The sequence below is a fragment of the Cryptomeria japonica genome, chromosome 9 (genome assembly GCF_030272615.1).
Source record: "Cryptomeria japonica chromosome 9, Sugi_1.0, whole genome shotgun sequence".
Classification (NCBI taxonomy): domain Eukaryota; kingdom Viridiplantae; phylum Streptophyta; class Pinopsida; order Cupressales; family Cupressaceae; genus Cryptomeria; species Cryptomeria japonica.
Genome location: NC_081413.1, coordinates 597,037,542 through 597,052,161, shown reverse-complemented (window position 1 = coordinate 597,052,161; position 14,620 = coordinate 597,037,542). Strand labels below are relative to the sequence as shown.

Sequence of the window (14,620 nt, the reverse complement as noted above, 5' to 3'; positions counted from 1 at the left end):
TTGGCATTTTCTTTCGGGAAGGTCTTGTCTTTTCCAACCATGACTTGTTGATATTTGCCACATAGAGTTCAAACTGGTCATTATAGATCTTTTGGGTATCTTCTTTAGTTTTATATGAGGTTTTATTGTAGTTTGGTATTCCAAACACTTCCTGAATGGCTAACTCTAAAAGATTAGCTAATACCCTTCCATCAGGTGCAATGATCGCTCTTTCTTGTGAATCATAATATATAGCACATTCAACCATCAACTCAACACATACTTTAGCTGGTGGAAATCCAACTGCTTGGACGATGCCATTCCTCATCATCCGGCAAGCAATGGGTGTTGGCAGGTATCCATCATGGCCATACATTCTCTTTTTGAGGTCTTTGAAATCCACATGCTCAAGGTCAGTATCTATGACATTCTTCCACTTGGATTTGATCTTTGATTCCGGCTGCAATCCTTTGCTGGCGAACTTCATCTTGAGCTTTCCTAGAAGGAACTCCTTTGGTGGCCTTTAATCTGCAAAACACATGAAAACTTAATTTTATTTTCAAGAAAACTTGAAGATTTTAACTCTGATTTTGGACGTTTTAACTCAGAAATTTCACTTTCAGCCTGTTAAAAAGCTAAGATACTGTGAAAAATCAGACTGAAAGTGGAAGAAATTGATCAAGTACTTAGTAATTTCTGAGAAATAAATGGTTTAGACAGAAGAAATCAGTCAAAAATATGAATTTCTTGAACCTCTAGAGGTTTCTTTGACTGATTTTGATGAACATTTGCCTTAAATTCTGAAAATTGTCTAAAACTCAGAAAAAAGCACTTATTTTCTTCTTTCCAACACTTAAAAAAATTTTAATTCTTCAAAATTCCTTCTTGAAAATCAATTTTCCACAAAATCTGAGAGAGAAAACTTCTTCTTAATTGCACTTCAATCTTCCAACCTAATAATGCATTTGAAAGTGACTGGTTGAAAATATATAGAGTTAAGAATTTTAATTTTAGGAGCTCCATTTTAATTTTTATTTTTAAATAATTATTTTTTTGTGTCTTAATGCTTTCAATCTTTCCAAAATGGAAAGTTTTATTTTTCTATCAAGAATCTATCCTTAGCTTAAAAAAGCAAAGAATCTTCTAGATCTTTCTCTCAAATTGAATTTTTCTTGAATTTTCGACAATAATTCTAAGTGTTGAAAATATTTTCCCTTCAAAAATAATCCCGTGTTGGAAAATATTTTAAAATATTCTATGTGTCAAGTTTAAATTTTCCAACCCATTCGTTTGATTGACTCTTGATTTCATGTGCTATTTTGTCAAATTTGTTATTCCTCTAGCTATCCTTCTTTCCTCGTCATGGTAAGTTGATCATCTGTCTAATCTTAAAATCGTGGGCGAATTTTTTATCTTGTTTAGGCATCTTCACATATTCCACTTATGCCTAGGCAAACTTGGAATGTCTTGCTTTCATGTTTGTCTTTGCCAACTTTATTTTGCTTTTGGCGGACTTGAAGCATGTCTAGCAATTCGAATTAGGAGGGCAGAGTTTGCTTTCCATTCGCCATGCTTTCCACTTGCTTAAGCCTTCATGTTTTAGTCTTATGCTTGGTGAACTTAGATGTGTCTTTGACCATGCTTTTATACTTTAATCTTTTATCTCCTTATGCTTAGCTGACTTAACCTTAGGTCGTGTTGTCCTCATTTTTGAAAATTCAAAAATGTGACAACCCCTAAAAAATTTTGGTTTAAATGTGTTGTTTTTGTCTCCAAGGCACGTTTTACGAGGTGCAAAACTCACATTTGTTAGTGCCAAATCATTGGGGGGTGTCTTTGCCATCATTGTCCAAATTTTGGTGAGTTTTGGTCTTCATTTTCCTAACTTTTTGTGCAATTTCAGGTTTCAGAGCAGTCACTGCAGGTTTAAGATTTTACTCTTAAGGCACGCTTCTTGAGGCAAAAATTTTGCTCCTTGCTGGACTGGACTAATCTTTGGTCCATCCTCAATCCACGTTTTGAGTTCATTTGCTATGTCTTTCCTTCAATTTCGGGTTTTTTCTTCCTAACTATAGGTGCGAAATTTTCCTTTGATTGCAAGTTCTAATTTTCTCTTGTTTTAGTGTTGTAGGGAAATTTTAAAACAATTACAAGTGTACTTTATTTAAAACTTGTCACTTGTAACTTACTTTTTATTTCCCCCTTGCTTTTTATGTCTTTTAAGTCATTGTAGGAACTTTTTGGACAAATTACAAGTGAATTTAAAATTGTAAGTTTAAAAAGAACTTGTAATTTCTTATAAAAGTTCCTACTTAAGTGATTTTAAGTTGTAATAGGGATTTTAATTCCCTATTACAAGTTTTTATGTGTTGCTTTTAGTTGTAATAGGGATTTTATTTCCCTATTACAAGTTTTTTTAAGTTTTTTAAGTCTTTACTTGTAATGGGAATTTTATTTCCCTATTACAAATTGTTTTTCTCTTTCTTTTTGTCATTTCTTTCCGAAAACCCGAATTTGCCCAAGTGAAGGAAAAAGTGATGCAATTTGAAACTTGTAAAGGGGTTTCCAAAACCCGATTGCATCTTTGGAGAGGACGTTTTAACTTGTAGAAGGGATTCTAAAACCCGATTACAACTTCCAAGTGCATTTTGCTACTTGTATTTGCAGCTCAAGAACCCAAAATGCATTTTTGCTCCCAAAAAACCCATTTTTCATGGTTTGAATCTGGTTTTCATGGAGGAATGCATTGAATGAAGGAGGTGGGACATTTTGTTCCTCATTTGCTGGTTTATGGGCCACATTTCCTTGCTATCTGGGAGGCACTTTTACTGATTTGGAGCCACGTTTTTGCCCCATTATGGACGTTTTTCAAACATGTGTTGCTGCATTTTGATCCTCCATTGCAAGGCGTTTTTCCTTCTTCATCCCCAACGTGGATTTGCAACATGATTGAAGGCATTTTCTTCCTCCTTCCATGCCGTTTTTGGTGCAAAGAGTTTGAATCCGAGTTTCTCTTGGATGCAACAAGGATTCTAACGTTTTTCCTTCATCTTCTATTTAAAGAGCTAATTGATTCTTTCAAAGATTATTCATCTCTTTCAAGGGCATCTTGATCAAACAAGTGAACGTTCTTCCCACTTTGCTAAGTTCTTTGAATGCAATTTGGAGATTGCATTGTTTTTCCCCTTTATATTTTTTACCAGTTCACTTGTATTCGGGTTTTAAAATTCCGATTACAAGTAACTTTGGTAATGTTGACCTTCCCCTTTGTTAAAAAGAGTTAACCTTCTTTTTACAAAATTTACAAATGTTGAAGAATTGCCATGAGACTCATTCATTTGATTTTGGGTTTACAAATCTGATTGCAAACAAGAGTTTTTCCCATTTTCCAAGTTTGCCATTACTGGTTGGTATCATTATTTCCATTTTCCCCTCATGTCAAAGCCCCATTTCATCCATTCATTTCACCTTCATTCATTTTTTCCATTTAAAGTCTACTTGTAGTCGGAATTTTAAAACCCGATTGCAGTTGTGTCTTCACTTGCAATCAGTCTTCCAGAACCCGAAATTAGTCCTAAATGTACTCAAAAAACACTTGAAAATGAGTTTTAAAGGTCCAAATACAAGTGCAAACTTGTAGTTACCCATTACACATATGAAGTTGCATGTTTGTTCTCCACAATTGCAAGTTAATGCTCTTGTTTTACCACACATGGAATGCAGTTTCCAAAACCCGAAATTCACTTGTGAGCCCATTTTTGCATCAATTTATCCCTTCCCTTGTCAGTCCTATTTGCACACACGACCTACCAAATCAATGGATTAAGGCATGGGCCTTGTTTTGCAACCAGATTTCAAGATTGGAGAAAGAAAAACAACATGACGGAGCCACACAAGGAGATGGATAAGTGACATGAATGGTTGAGAGCATAGAATGCTTTCAAGACAGAGATAGGCTTCTTACTTCAGCCCTGCAAAGAACTTCCCTCCTGAGAAGTCAGTACTACCCCAAGCATGTGAAAGGTTGAAGTTCATTGGTTAAAGACATAAAGACTATAAAGGGTGCAAGTTCTTGTTCTAGTTCAAGATGTCATTTACCTCGATCACAGAGTATCTTGTAGCAACATGAAGATTTTCAAAATAGACGATGATGTAGTTAGAGTGATGTCTTCGGACACAGAGAATAATTTCAATTATGCATTTGTAATTTTGTTTTGACAAGTTACATGTTAGAAAACAACTTTGTAATTGCAAGTTAACTCATCACATGCACTTTTGTAATTACATGTAAAGCAACTACAAGTTGAGTTCAATTAGGACTGTAGTTGGAATAAGTCATGGTGGTTGAGAGAATTTCTCAAGTTAGTTAGGATCCTCCCACCTTTTTCTCAAGGTTCCTCTCCTATAAATACTTGAAGGGATCTATTGTAATTTTTTATCTTTTTGCAATGCAACAAAACTCTGCCAATTTGTATGTACACTCTAAGACTTTGAGCTTAGTTGTAAATCAGATTGCAGTCAATTAAAAGAGGCAAATTGCTTTCAAACTTTGTGTTGATTCAAGGTGTTATGTGACATTCTCTAGAAATTGATTGTGAGTTTTGAGGTGTTATACAAGAGGGATTCAAGCTCAATCTTGCAGACTTTGAGCTACTTATTGTGTTTGGAGTTTAGATTGGTTTTAAGATTTGATACCGCAGACTTTGAGCTGCTTGTCACGTCTGAAACTCTTGTAGGACGCTCAAGCAAAGGGGTAACTTGCAGAATTTGTGCTGCTTTTATTTTCTATGTTTGTGCATAAGAGGTGCATCATGTAGTGAAACTTTGAGCAGCTACATACTGTGCTTGGTTATTAGAAAATCATCTAAAAAAGTTGATAGGAGAATAGATAGTTGAAGACTTTGAGCTTTCTTTTTGTTTTCCCGTCTCGGGAAAGTTGCGGAGGTCTTTGTGCTTTCATGGAAACTTTGCTTCCCCTTATGTTCCAAAAATCCTACAAAAAAAAGTCTCATTTCTGTGTTTGTTGTTATTTATTTCTAATTGCTATTGCTTTTCTGTGAAGAGAAAAGAGTATAGTTTTTCTTGAAAGAAGAAGAAAGACTGTTGTCTCACCCATATTAGATTAGTTTAGTTTATAGATAGGGGGAGCCTTCCCTAAATTAGGAGAGTATCATACTCACACATTGTGGCTGAAACCACAATTTTGCACATCCCCCAGGTGTACAAAATTTTCAACCAATAGGTCGAAGTTTTATTAACTCTTGCCATCCTTTTTTAACTGCAGATAGGAGTTTGATATTTGTTTGCCAGCCTTCTCCATTAGCTAGGCGGACTTGACAAAGTATTTGCCAACTTTATTTAGCATGGGTGAAGTTCAAGGATGTTAGGCCAAGACAGACTTGGCTTAGTCCTAGCCATAATTTCATTACTTGGGCAGAGTTCACCTTCCATCTGCCATCTTCCATGTGCCTAGGCGGATTTTGTGGTGTGTTTAGTTAAGAGGAGGGCAAAGTTCAAGTGTTTTTAGACTATCTTTTTCTTTCAACCTTGTTTGGCCATCTTGATCTCATCATGGGCGGCCTTCATGGATCTTTAGACTTTGCTTTCTATGCCTTGGTTTCTTCTTCTTATGTCAAGGTGGACTTTAGGAATGTTTGTCCATCCAACTTAACTTCTTTCCATATGTCTTTCCTTTATCTTCTATCCCCTTGGGCAGAGTTTGCATCATGTTGGACATTGTTTTCTATCTTCAAAGCGGACTTCACTACATCCTAAGCAAGGCGGACTTCACTTACTTGTGCCATGCACTTGGGTAGAGCGCAGTTAGAGAGCTTTATGGAATTGTTCTTTGTCTTCCCATGGGCGGACTTTAACTCCCATTGACCATATCTTTCATGCCTAGTGGACTTTGATGTGTCTTTGGCCATGCTTTTGGTTGAACAAAGTTCATTCGTCATTAGACCACATGCTTGGGCGGACTTCATTAAGGTCTCACCATTCCTTTTCTTGGCCAAGGGCAGACTTTGTCTTGGTTAATCCATACCGTGTCTTGGCTGGGCTTGGGCGAACATTGAGACTTTTTTGCCATTCCTTAATGCTTTCTTAGCTGGGCGAACTTGGAGGCCACCTTGCCAAGGCAAACTTGGAACATGGTTTGACTTGTCTCTTGGGCAAACTCGGCCAATCTTCTGCCAACTTCCTTGGGCGGACTTTGATATTGTTTGGACATGCTTCCTCATGCTTTGGCGGACCTTGAACAGCCTTGGACATCCATCTTATGCTTGGTGTGGGTGGACTTTGGAACGTGTTAGCCATCCTTGTCCTTGGGCGAATTTGACCTTGCTACCATGCTTGCTCTTTCAAACCATTTTTCATTCAAACTGCCATGTTCAAGTCTGATTTGCCATCTTCATACCTGCATCATCTAGGACAAAACCCTAGATTGGGGTTTTTACCTTGCTTTTTACACTTAGAGACATAATTTTTCAATTCTGACAACATGGGCATTGATCATATGACCCGAGGAACAAACCTTAATCCTACTTTCAAAAACGCAGAAAAAAGCAAAACAAAAAAAAGAAAAAAGCAAGCCCAAAAAGCTGCTTCCCAGATTGGGCCCAAAGTGCCAAAACAAAACTTTCTAAATTTAGAAAAACAAGCAAAAAGCAAAAATTCCTAAAAATAGAAAGTTGTTAGAAATGACCCAAAGCATTTACGATCTTCGTCCTTTGGACCTTCTAAGCATTTTGACCAAAAATACGGGACTCAGACTCGGCAAGGCTGACTCAAACTCAGACTCGGGACTTGGAGTCGGACTCGGCTAGACTCGACAAAGTGAAAAACTCAAGAAATTTAGGGATTTTTAAAGATTTAAAACTTGTTTCATGCACCCTTTATTAAATACACCTTAAAGACACAATAACATCATCAAGCTCGGCTCATTTGATTACATACACAATTATACATCAATCACATAAGCATAAATGCAAATTGTAGTTGAAGTAAAAGACAAACATAGATATATAAACATTGTCAAATGTATACAATATTACAAAACTCATGGAATAAAAAATCCATGTCATCATATGATCATCATCAAATGTTCCATACAAATACCAAAGGTAAATACAACTACAAGCCTATGGCTCAGAGGAGTCTACATCCCCCGGCCCCGGCCCCCTATGAAGGCGTCTAAGGTAGGTCCTGGATGATTAGGCAGCCATAGCCTCTCCCCATGACACCATGCCAACCTCACCAACATCAGGAATATCTATGTCACTATTTGCCTCTAGCTCTCCTGTCTCTACTCGTGCTTTCTGCTCCTTTGCCATGGCTACAGCCTCAGCCTCTATATCTACCTGGTCGACCCAATCAGTGTCATCATCACTAAAGATAGCCACAAGTTCTATCTCAGTGGCCCACTCTGCTTTAGGATCAACCTCATCTAGAATGATAGGGTAGATGCCAGCTAATGCATTCTTTTTCATTCTCAGGCAAAGGTTGTAGTGAACAAAGACAAGATCATCCATCTTCTCCACAGATAATCTATTGTGTCTCTTGGAGTGTATGTGCTCAAACATACACCAATTGCGCTTACAACCAGATGCGCTACATGGTTGGCTCACGGTGCGAATGGCCAACTTCTGAATATTTGGTGTCTTTGGGCCAAAAAAGTTCCACCAATTATTTGAGTTTGAAATGAGAAAAATAAATAAAATCAGTCTCACTCTCGAGTCCTCGACTCTCATAATCTCATTTAACAATATACAATACAACTAAAATTAAGCCTTAGAATGTATTTTTACCTGGCATCATAGTTGTCCTACTTTCTTTGGCGATAGGATGAGAGAAGCTCTCCCCTTGCACATTTGAGAACAATTGCATCTCTCGCATAAGTTGGGTCTGAGTACAACCAGCAGGTGCCATCTTCTCCATGTTTGAGTACAACCCATCAAGGACCTCCTCATCAGCCTTGAAAGTAGGGCTAAAATGGAATGTCGGATTCAAATAATAGGCTGCTGCATGGATGGGCCTATGAAGTTCATTATGCCATCTCCTATCAATGATCTCCCAAATGGGATAATACCTTCTCTCATCTCCTCCATAGACGGATTTGATGGCCTCCTTTGCCCTATCCATGCCCTCATATATGTAGCCCATTGCGGGCTTTTCTCCATCCGCGACTCGCAAGAGAACCACCAAGGGCTTAACAAATTGCAAAATTGAAAATATTGCGTAATTTAGAAAAATGAGAAAATAAGAGAAAATGATGAATAAGTTATAAAACAAAAACTTAAATTGTAGAATTTATAAAAAAATTTACCTTCACTATCTCATCACAAGGGGTCCAAAAGCCTCCCTCATCAAAAATGCAATCTGCCATATCTATCTCTGCAGGGATAGTAGCATAGGATGAGGAAGACCACTCCTCACCAACAACCATACGTCTCAAGGCCGCCTTACAGTGAAGCATGGACTGCAATGTAATGAAGTTTGTGCCAAATCTAGTGATTCCAAGACGAGTTAACTCCCTTTGCTCTGTGTATTGTCTCATAAGAGCCAACACCCATGAATGATTATATATAGATTTGCAAACATTTCTCGCCCTTTCTACACATCTCTTAACCCATGGGAGTTTTACAATATCCTCCACCATGAGGTCAATGCAATGGGCGGCACATGGAGTCCAAACTATAGATGGGTGCCTCTCCATCAATAGTTTACCTACAACAACATAATTTGTTGCATTGTAATTAATGAAGTTACAAAATAGTTATTAATTTGCAAACAAAATTAGTTTGTAATCAAAAGTTTACCTACAGCAACATAATTTGCTGCATTGTCAGTCACCACCTGCACCACGTTCTCCTCACCCACCTCATCGATCACCTCCTCTATTTTCTCACATAGGAATGTGGCATTCTTGCAATGTGCAGAGGAATCAACGGACTTGATGAAAACGGTGCCCCCTGAAATAAAAAAATAAAGCAAGATCAATGATCATTCAATAAATCATTAAATAAAAAATAAAAAACTAATGAATAAATGAAACTAAAATTAACCAATCACCTATGGAAGAAACAAGAAAATTAAGGAGACTTCTATTTCTCCTATCTGTCCAACCATCAGTCATGATGGTGCACCCTTTAGTGCTCCATATCTAGTGTTGTTCACCTAATTCCCTCTTTACATCATTCACCAATTCAGTCAAAATGGGTCCCCTCAAATCAGACTCATAAGGGGCTTTGAACCCCACGCCGCATATGGTAAGGGCATCAACCATTTCTTGCCAATAAGGATACCTGTCACAAATAAATTAAATGAGATAGTTAAGTATGCACTATGTAGTATGTACGGGAAAAAATAAAACGAAGAATCAAAGTATAAACATTAAAACAATCAAATATAAAACATTCACCTGGCTGTAAAGAATGGAACACTACCGTAGACCCAAAACCTGCCAACTGCCATTTTAGCGGCATCATGGACCTCCTTGTTCCAACCCATGCTCTCAAGCGACTGTTGGGACCCAGGAGTAGTGCGAGGCACAAAGAAGGTATCCAATCTAGATTTACGAATTCTAGGTCCAATGCTAACACTCCCACTACCACTGGCAGTGCTAGGAACATGAGTAGCGGCACCTATAGAAGAAGAAGCGCTAGCACTAGCAGTAGCATAGTGAGTGGGACGATATGGAGGCATGGAAGAAGGCGCTCCAACACAACCTAAAGCTGTCCCACTTGCAATGGCCGCGAGATCATCCTTTTGCTTCTTTTTGTTTTCAATTGCTAAACCATTACATAGCACTCGCGTATGGCCTCAATTGTTGCTTTAGTGCATGGGTCGGCATCATGGCCACGCACACCAGCACTATGGTATTTCAATCTATAAATGCCTCCATGGAATATTGTTTTGCAAAACATACATTTTGTCTGCCCGTTTTTTTGCCTAGGAAAATCTTCGTGAAATTTCCAAGCAAGGTCCTTTCTAATTGGGGGTCTAGAAGAAGACATTGTATGATAGTTTTGTGAAACTTGAGACAAATAAGAAAGTGAAGGTTGCTGCAATAAGACATTACAAATACAAAAAAAAATTAATACATTCATTCTTTGTTGTGCATTCATTCTCATTGTACATTTTTTTCAAAAAAACTAAGATAGGGTTTGTAAATTTTTATTTTTTTTAAATGTAGGGTTTGATCAAAATTTCAAACCCTACTTTTTTTAAAAAAAAAATTATAAACCCTACATACAACCCTACATGGCAACATACAAAAGATTTTGGAAAAAAAAGTAAAACTTTCAAAAGAAATGAATAGAAAATGAAATTTTTGCATACAAGAAACAAAAAAAGATCAAAAAATCAATCTTACCTCTTACAACAAACTTGAAATGAGCTGCAAACTCTTCATTTCCAACTCTTGATGCACCCAATCAAAATATAATGCAGCCCCAATGTGATGAATGGATGAAATCTTGAGCTTCCTCCTTGCTGGTTTTTCTTCAATGAACCCTTGTTTCTCTTCACAACTCACTTTTCTCCTCCTATTTTGCCAAATGAATGAAAGGAAGTTCACTTTTAGGGGCATAGGATAATAAAGCAAGAAACCAAATTAAAAAAACCTTTAAAAATGTGTTTTTTGAATGCCTTTTTTCATGCCTAATGTCAGTCGAGTTTGCACGACAGGACTTGCGCATTTGGGCGATTTTGCCCCAAAATCGCTGAGTTGGCAAGTTGGGTGAGTTTGCCCCCTGGACTCGGCTGAGTCCGAGTCCGAGTTTGCTGAACTCGTGGGGGGTGACTCGGACTCGGACTCGTTGAGTTTGGGCAATTCCAAGCGATTTCCGTTTCTCTGATTTTGACAATGTTCAAACACTGTTCTGAGCATGAACTCTCTACTTGGCTCAGGATGACTTCTCAAAAACTTTGACTCAAAAACTCTTAAAGAAGATGGATTTACGAAATTGCAGAGCTAGGACAAAACCCTAAAAGGAAAAACAACTAGGGGGTCCCCTTCTGCAATGGGGCGATGTGTGAAATAGGTCACAACAGGGCCTAAGCAATTGCTTGTCTAATCTCTTCAAAACCAGCTTTCCCTTCTTTGGTCCAACTAAAAACCAAATTTTTCTTCAGCATGCTGGTGAGGGGTTTTGAAAAAACGCATCAGCACAATCATAGAAAAATAATCCATCATCCAATTGGATATCAAAACAAGGGACATGGCCCCAACAACACCAATATCAGTATTCTAATTATAATCAACAATGGCAATCCCCTCGAAACCCATGATCACAACAATGGCGAGGCAACCAACAATGGAAAAATCCTAACATGTCTTACCCATAGCAACAACAACCTTTAACTGGGAAGCTTGTACTCATGCCTAACACATTACCTCAGCAGCAAAAGCAATTGTGCCTAACTAGACCATGCTTGCTTCCACGCAACCAAGAGCACCACAATTGTTTGCTCAACCTACACCAAATCCTAACAGCAAGCATGTTCAACAAGCTTACACTAATAAGGCCATCCAGTATCCAACCTATGGGATTGAAATCGGTGATGTCCACTTGCACTCAAGAATCTTGCTGGTCCTGCATCCCCCAGATTACAAAATTACCATCGATGAATCAGCCCTAGACCTCACTAATAATAAACAACTTGAACAGACCCAACAACATCTATATGTGCAAATTGCAAACAATATTCCAAATTCAATCCAAGGGCTTTCACTTCCTAAAGTAGAAAAAGGTCAAGTCTATTCTTTGAGATGAGATTTCAGGGCATGGGTTATAAGGGCCCATAATTGAGATGAGAAGTATTTAATTTCAACCCATCTAGAAACTAACTTGACAAAAGCCTCACATGGAATGAATTTTGAATTCCAAATTCCAAGGAACTGCCCTAAACACTTATTTTCCCATATTCTATAAACTTTTTTCAAGCACCCTCCTTTTCATGTTACCATTTTGGAAAAAACAATACATAGGCTATTTTGCGCCATTCTACAAAAAGATTTGTATAATCCCACTTTTCCCAAATGTCAAAAAGAACTCCTAGAAGGCAAATCTTTTTTATCCAAAAAAACAAAAATGGCAATACTTTTAAGCTATCCTCTTCCTGCTTAACTACCTCTTCCATGGAAGCGTTGTGGTTAATAAAGAGTATACTAGGGCACAAGGATTCCTCACCGTGATCATCTCACCCATAGTTGGTGGGTCCTCCCTTGATGAATATGTTGATTCTATCTCCATGGCTATAGCTTGAATCAAATTTATCCATTTGAGGTATTGGGGTCAAATCATCAACACATGAAGCACTCCTGTAAGACTTTTCCTTCCTTCAAATATCAAGCTTTCTTCCCTATTCTTGTTCCCAACAAAACCATAGCTCTGTGTTTTGTTCTCTGTTAATATCATATACTTCAGCAGCTCAGCTTTACCTCCTTGCATTCAAATCATAGCTTGCATAGCAAATAAATATATATGTTACAACTTGCTGCAGTAAATTTGCCTCAAGCACCAGATGGACCAGATGGGAAGGCGCTACTGCATCTGCAAACATTGTATCCTATCCGTTTGTGCAATTTAATGCACACAAAGATTGGTAAAAGAGGACGCAGCATTCAGCCCCTCTAAGCTATAATGATTGTAAAGGTATTTTGGCATGCAACAAAGAATATGGCAATAGACAATCAATCCCCAAACATTAAAAACCAAGCATGAAAACTTAAGAAAAGAAATCATAATCACACCACAAAGGAGGGCTAAAAATAAGCAGCACAAAAAGACGAAAATAACCAATCAGATTCAAAGTGAAGCTCCAAGGGAAAAATGGAGGATGCTTGTTCATCTTCCTCACCAAGCTCTAGAGAACCACCTTCCTTTCCTTCAAAGGAATTCATACAACAAAAATATATATATATATATATATTGAGAGAGAGAGAGAGAGAGAGAGAGAGATTTTCTCTATAAAAAAATACATTATAAAGATATAAGAAGAAAATCAAGGAATGAGAAGGAAAACTAAAATGGGAATTTGGGGAAATCTAGAACTATTGTCAAAGACAGAATTTTGGGATGAATACATGATACCCACCTTCCTCATCCTAGTACTTATCTTAAATATAATAATGTAGAATCTATAAGAGGTCAAACAAAAATATAGGAAATTTCATATATTTTAAATTTTTGGTTCTTATCTGTTCAATGGGATTAACTCAAGTGGTAACCGTGAGAGTATTATGAATTCTAAAGTAGAGGCCCAGATTCAAATCGACAGTAGACATAATAAAGGGTTGAATTGGGTAAAATACCACATCCCACATGCGTGGTACGACATACTTTAATGCACAAGGCCAGGTGCAAGTATTGGATGAATTTAACAGGAAAGATTCACTTGGTCAAATGCATGAGGAATAAAGAAAAGACAAATCAAGAAACTTCAAAATCTTATTTTGTGATATACATCACAATACCTACTCACCAACAGCTTAATCAAATTATTAAATTACCAGCAATCATCACAGATATAATTGTTCACTAAAGTAAAAAGGCAACATATTCATTTTTTCCCATGCATAAAATCAGTCTCAATATTCTCCTTCCATATATCTGAGTTGAATAAGACAGACTGGTGAATCGGAAGGTAGTTTAGTTTCTCAAAAGAATTAGGAAAAGGGAAAAACATGATCTTTTATGATAGCAATACAGATATCCTACAGAACCTACAAATTTTAATGAGTCATTAAGGTACAAAAATGAACACAACGGAATTACCTCAGCATTATTGATCCAAACAGAATGAGCAGCTAAAAGGTTTTCTCCCAGAAGGCCTATATTCTCTAAATATGTAACAGTCCCCTGATTCACTGCCCGTGTGCTGGCTACATATTCATTCTCGTATGGAATTTCTGCAACATGCTGAACAACAGGATAGCATATTATACGTGTAAGTAATATACATAAACCGAGATTTTTTTTCTAACAAGTGCATCATGCATTTTTCTCCATGTCAATTTTTCCAATTCATTTCAAAGTTTTAATCCAAAATTACAACACAGGGCAAAATCATTCATTCCAGACTTATTAGGATCAGAAATCGTGTAGGGAATGCATGTAGAAGATATGACGTCTCTCTTAAGGGATTTAGTTGGGTTGCCAACAAGAAATAATACTAGAGAATAAATGGATAGCAATGTAGAATTTTTACATGATAAAATTGATAACATGATTTGATAGTATAAAACAAGCCCATGTAGTGCTAGAAACATTAATTTTGTTTTGACAAGTTACATGTAATGTCAAAAATTGTAATTGCAAGTGTTACTTTTACTTGCATTTTGTAAAATGTAATTACATGTAAAGCAACTACAGGTTGAATTCAATTAGGACTGTAGTTGGAATAAGTCATGGCGGTTGAGAGAATTTCTCAGGTTAGTTAGGATACTCACAGCTTTTTCTCAAGGTTCCTCTCCTATAAATACTTGAGGGGGTCTATTGTAATTTTTATCTTTTGGCAATGCAACAAAATTCTGCCAGATTGTATGTGCACTCTAAGACTTTGAGCTTAGATGTAAATCAAATTGCTTTCAATAAAAGAGGCAAGTTGTGTTGAGACTTTGTGCCAATTCAAGTTGTTA

At 37.2% G+C, this 14,620-nt stretch overlaps 1 protein-coding gene across 3 annotated transcripts in view; it reads right to left on the bottom strand.

Moving 5' to 3' along the window:
* LOC131071526 (uncharacterized) overlaps positions 1–14,620 on the bottom strand; it is a 297,148-nt gene that overhangs the window by 102,844 nt on the left and 179,684 nt on the right. For all 3 annotated transcript variants that reach the window (XR_009112532.2, XM_059211079.1, XM_058007425.2), the window contains exon 5: positions 13,758–13,901. Coding sequence is in view for 2 of the 3 variants with exons in the window: in XM_059211079.1 (XP_059067062.1) it covers positions 13,758–13,901 (144 nt within the window). In the remaining variant the exon portion in view is untranslated. The remainder of the gene's footprint in view (positions 1–13,757; positions 13,902–14,620) is intronic.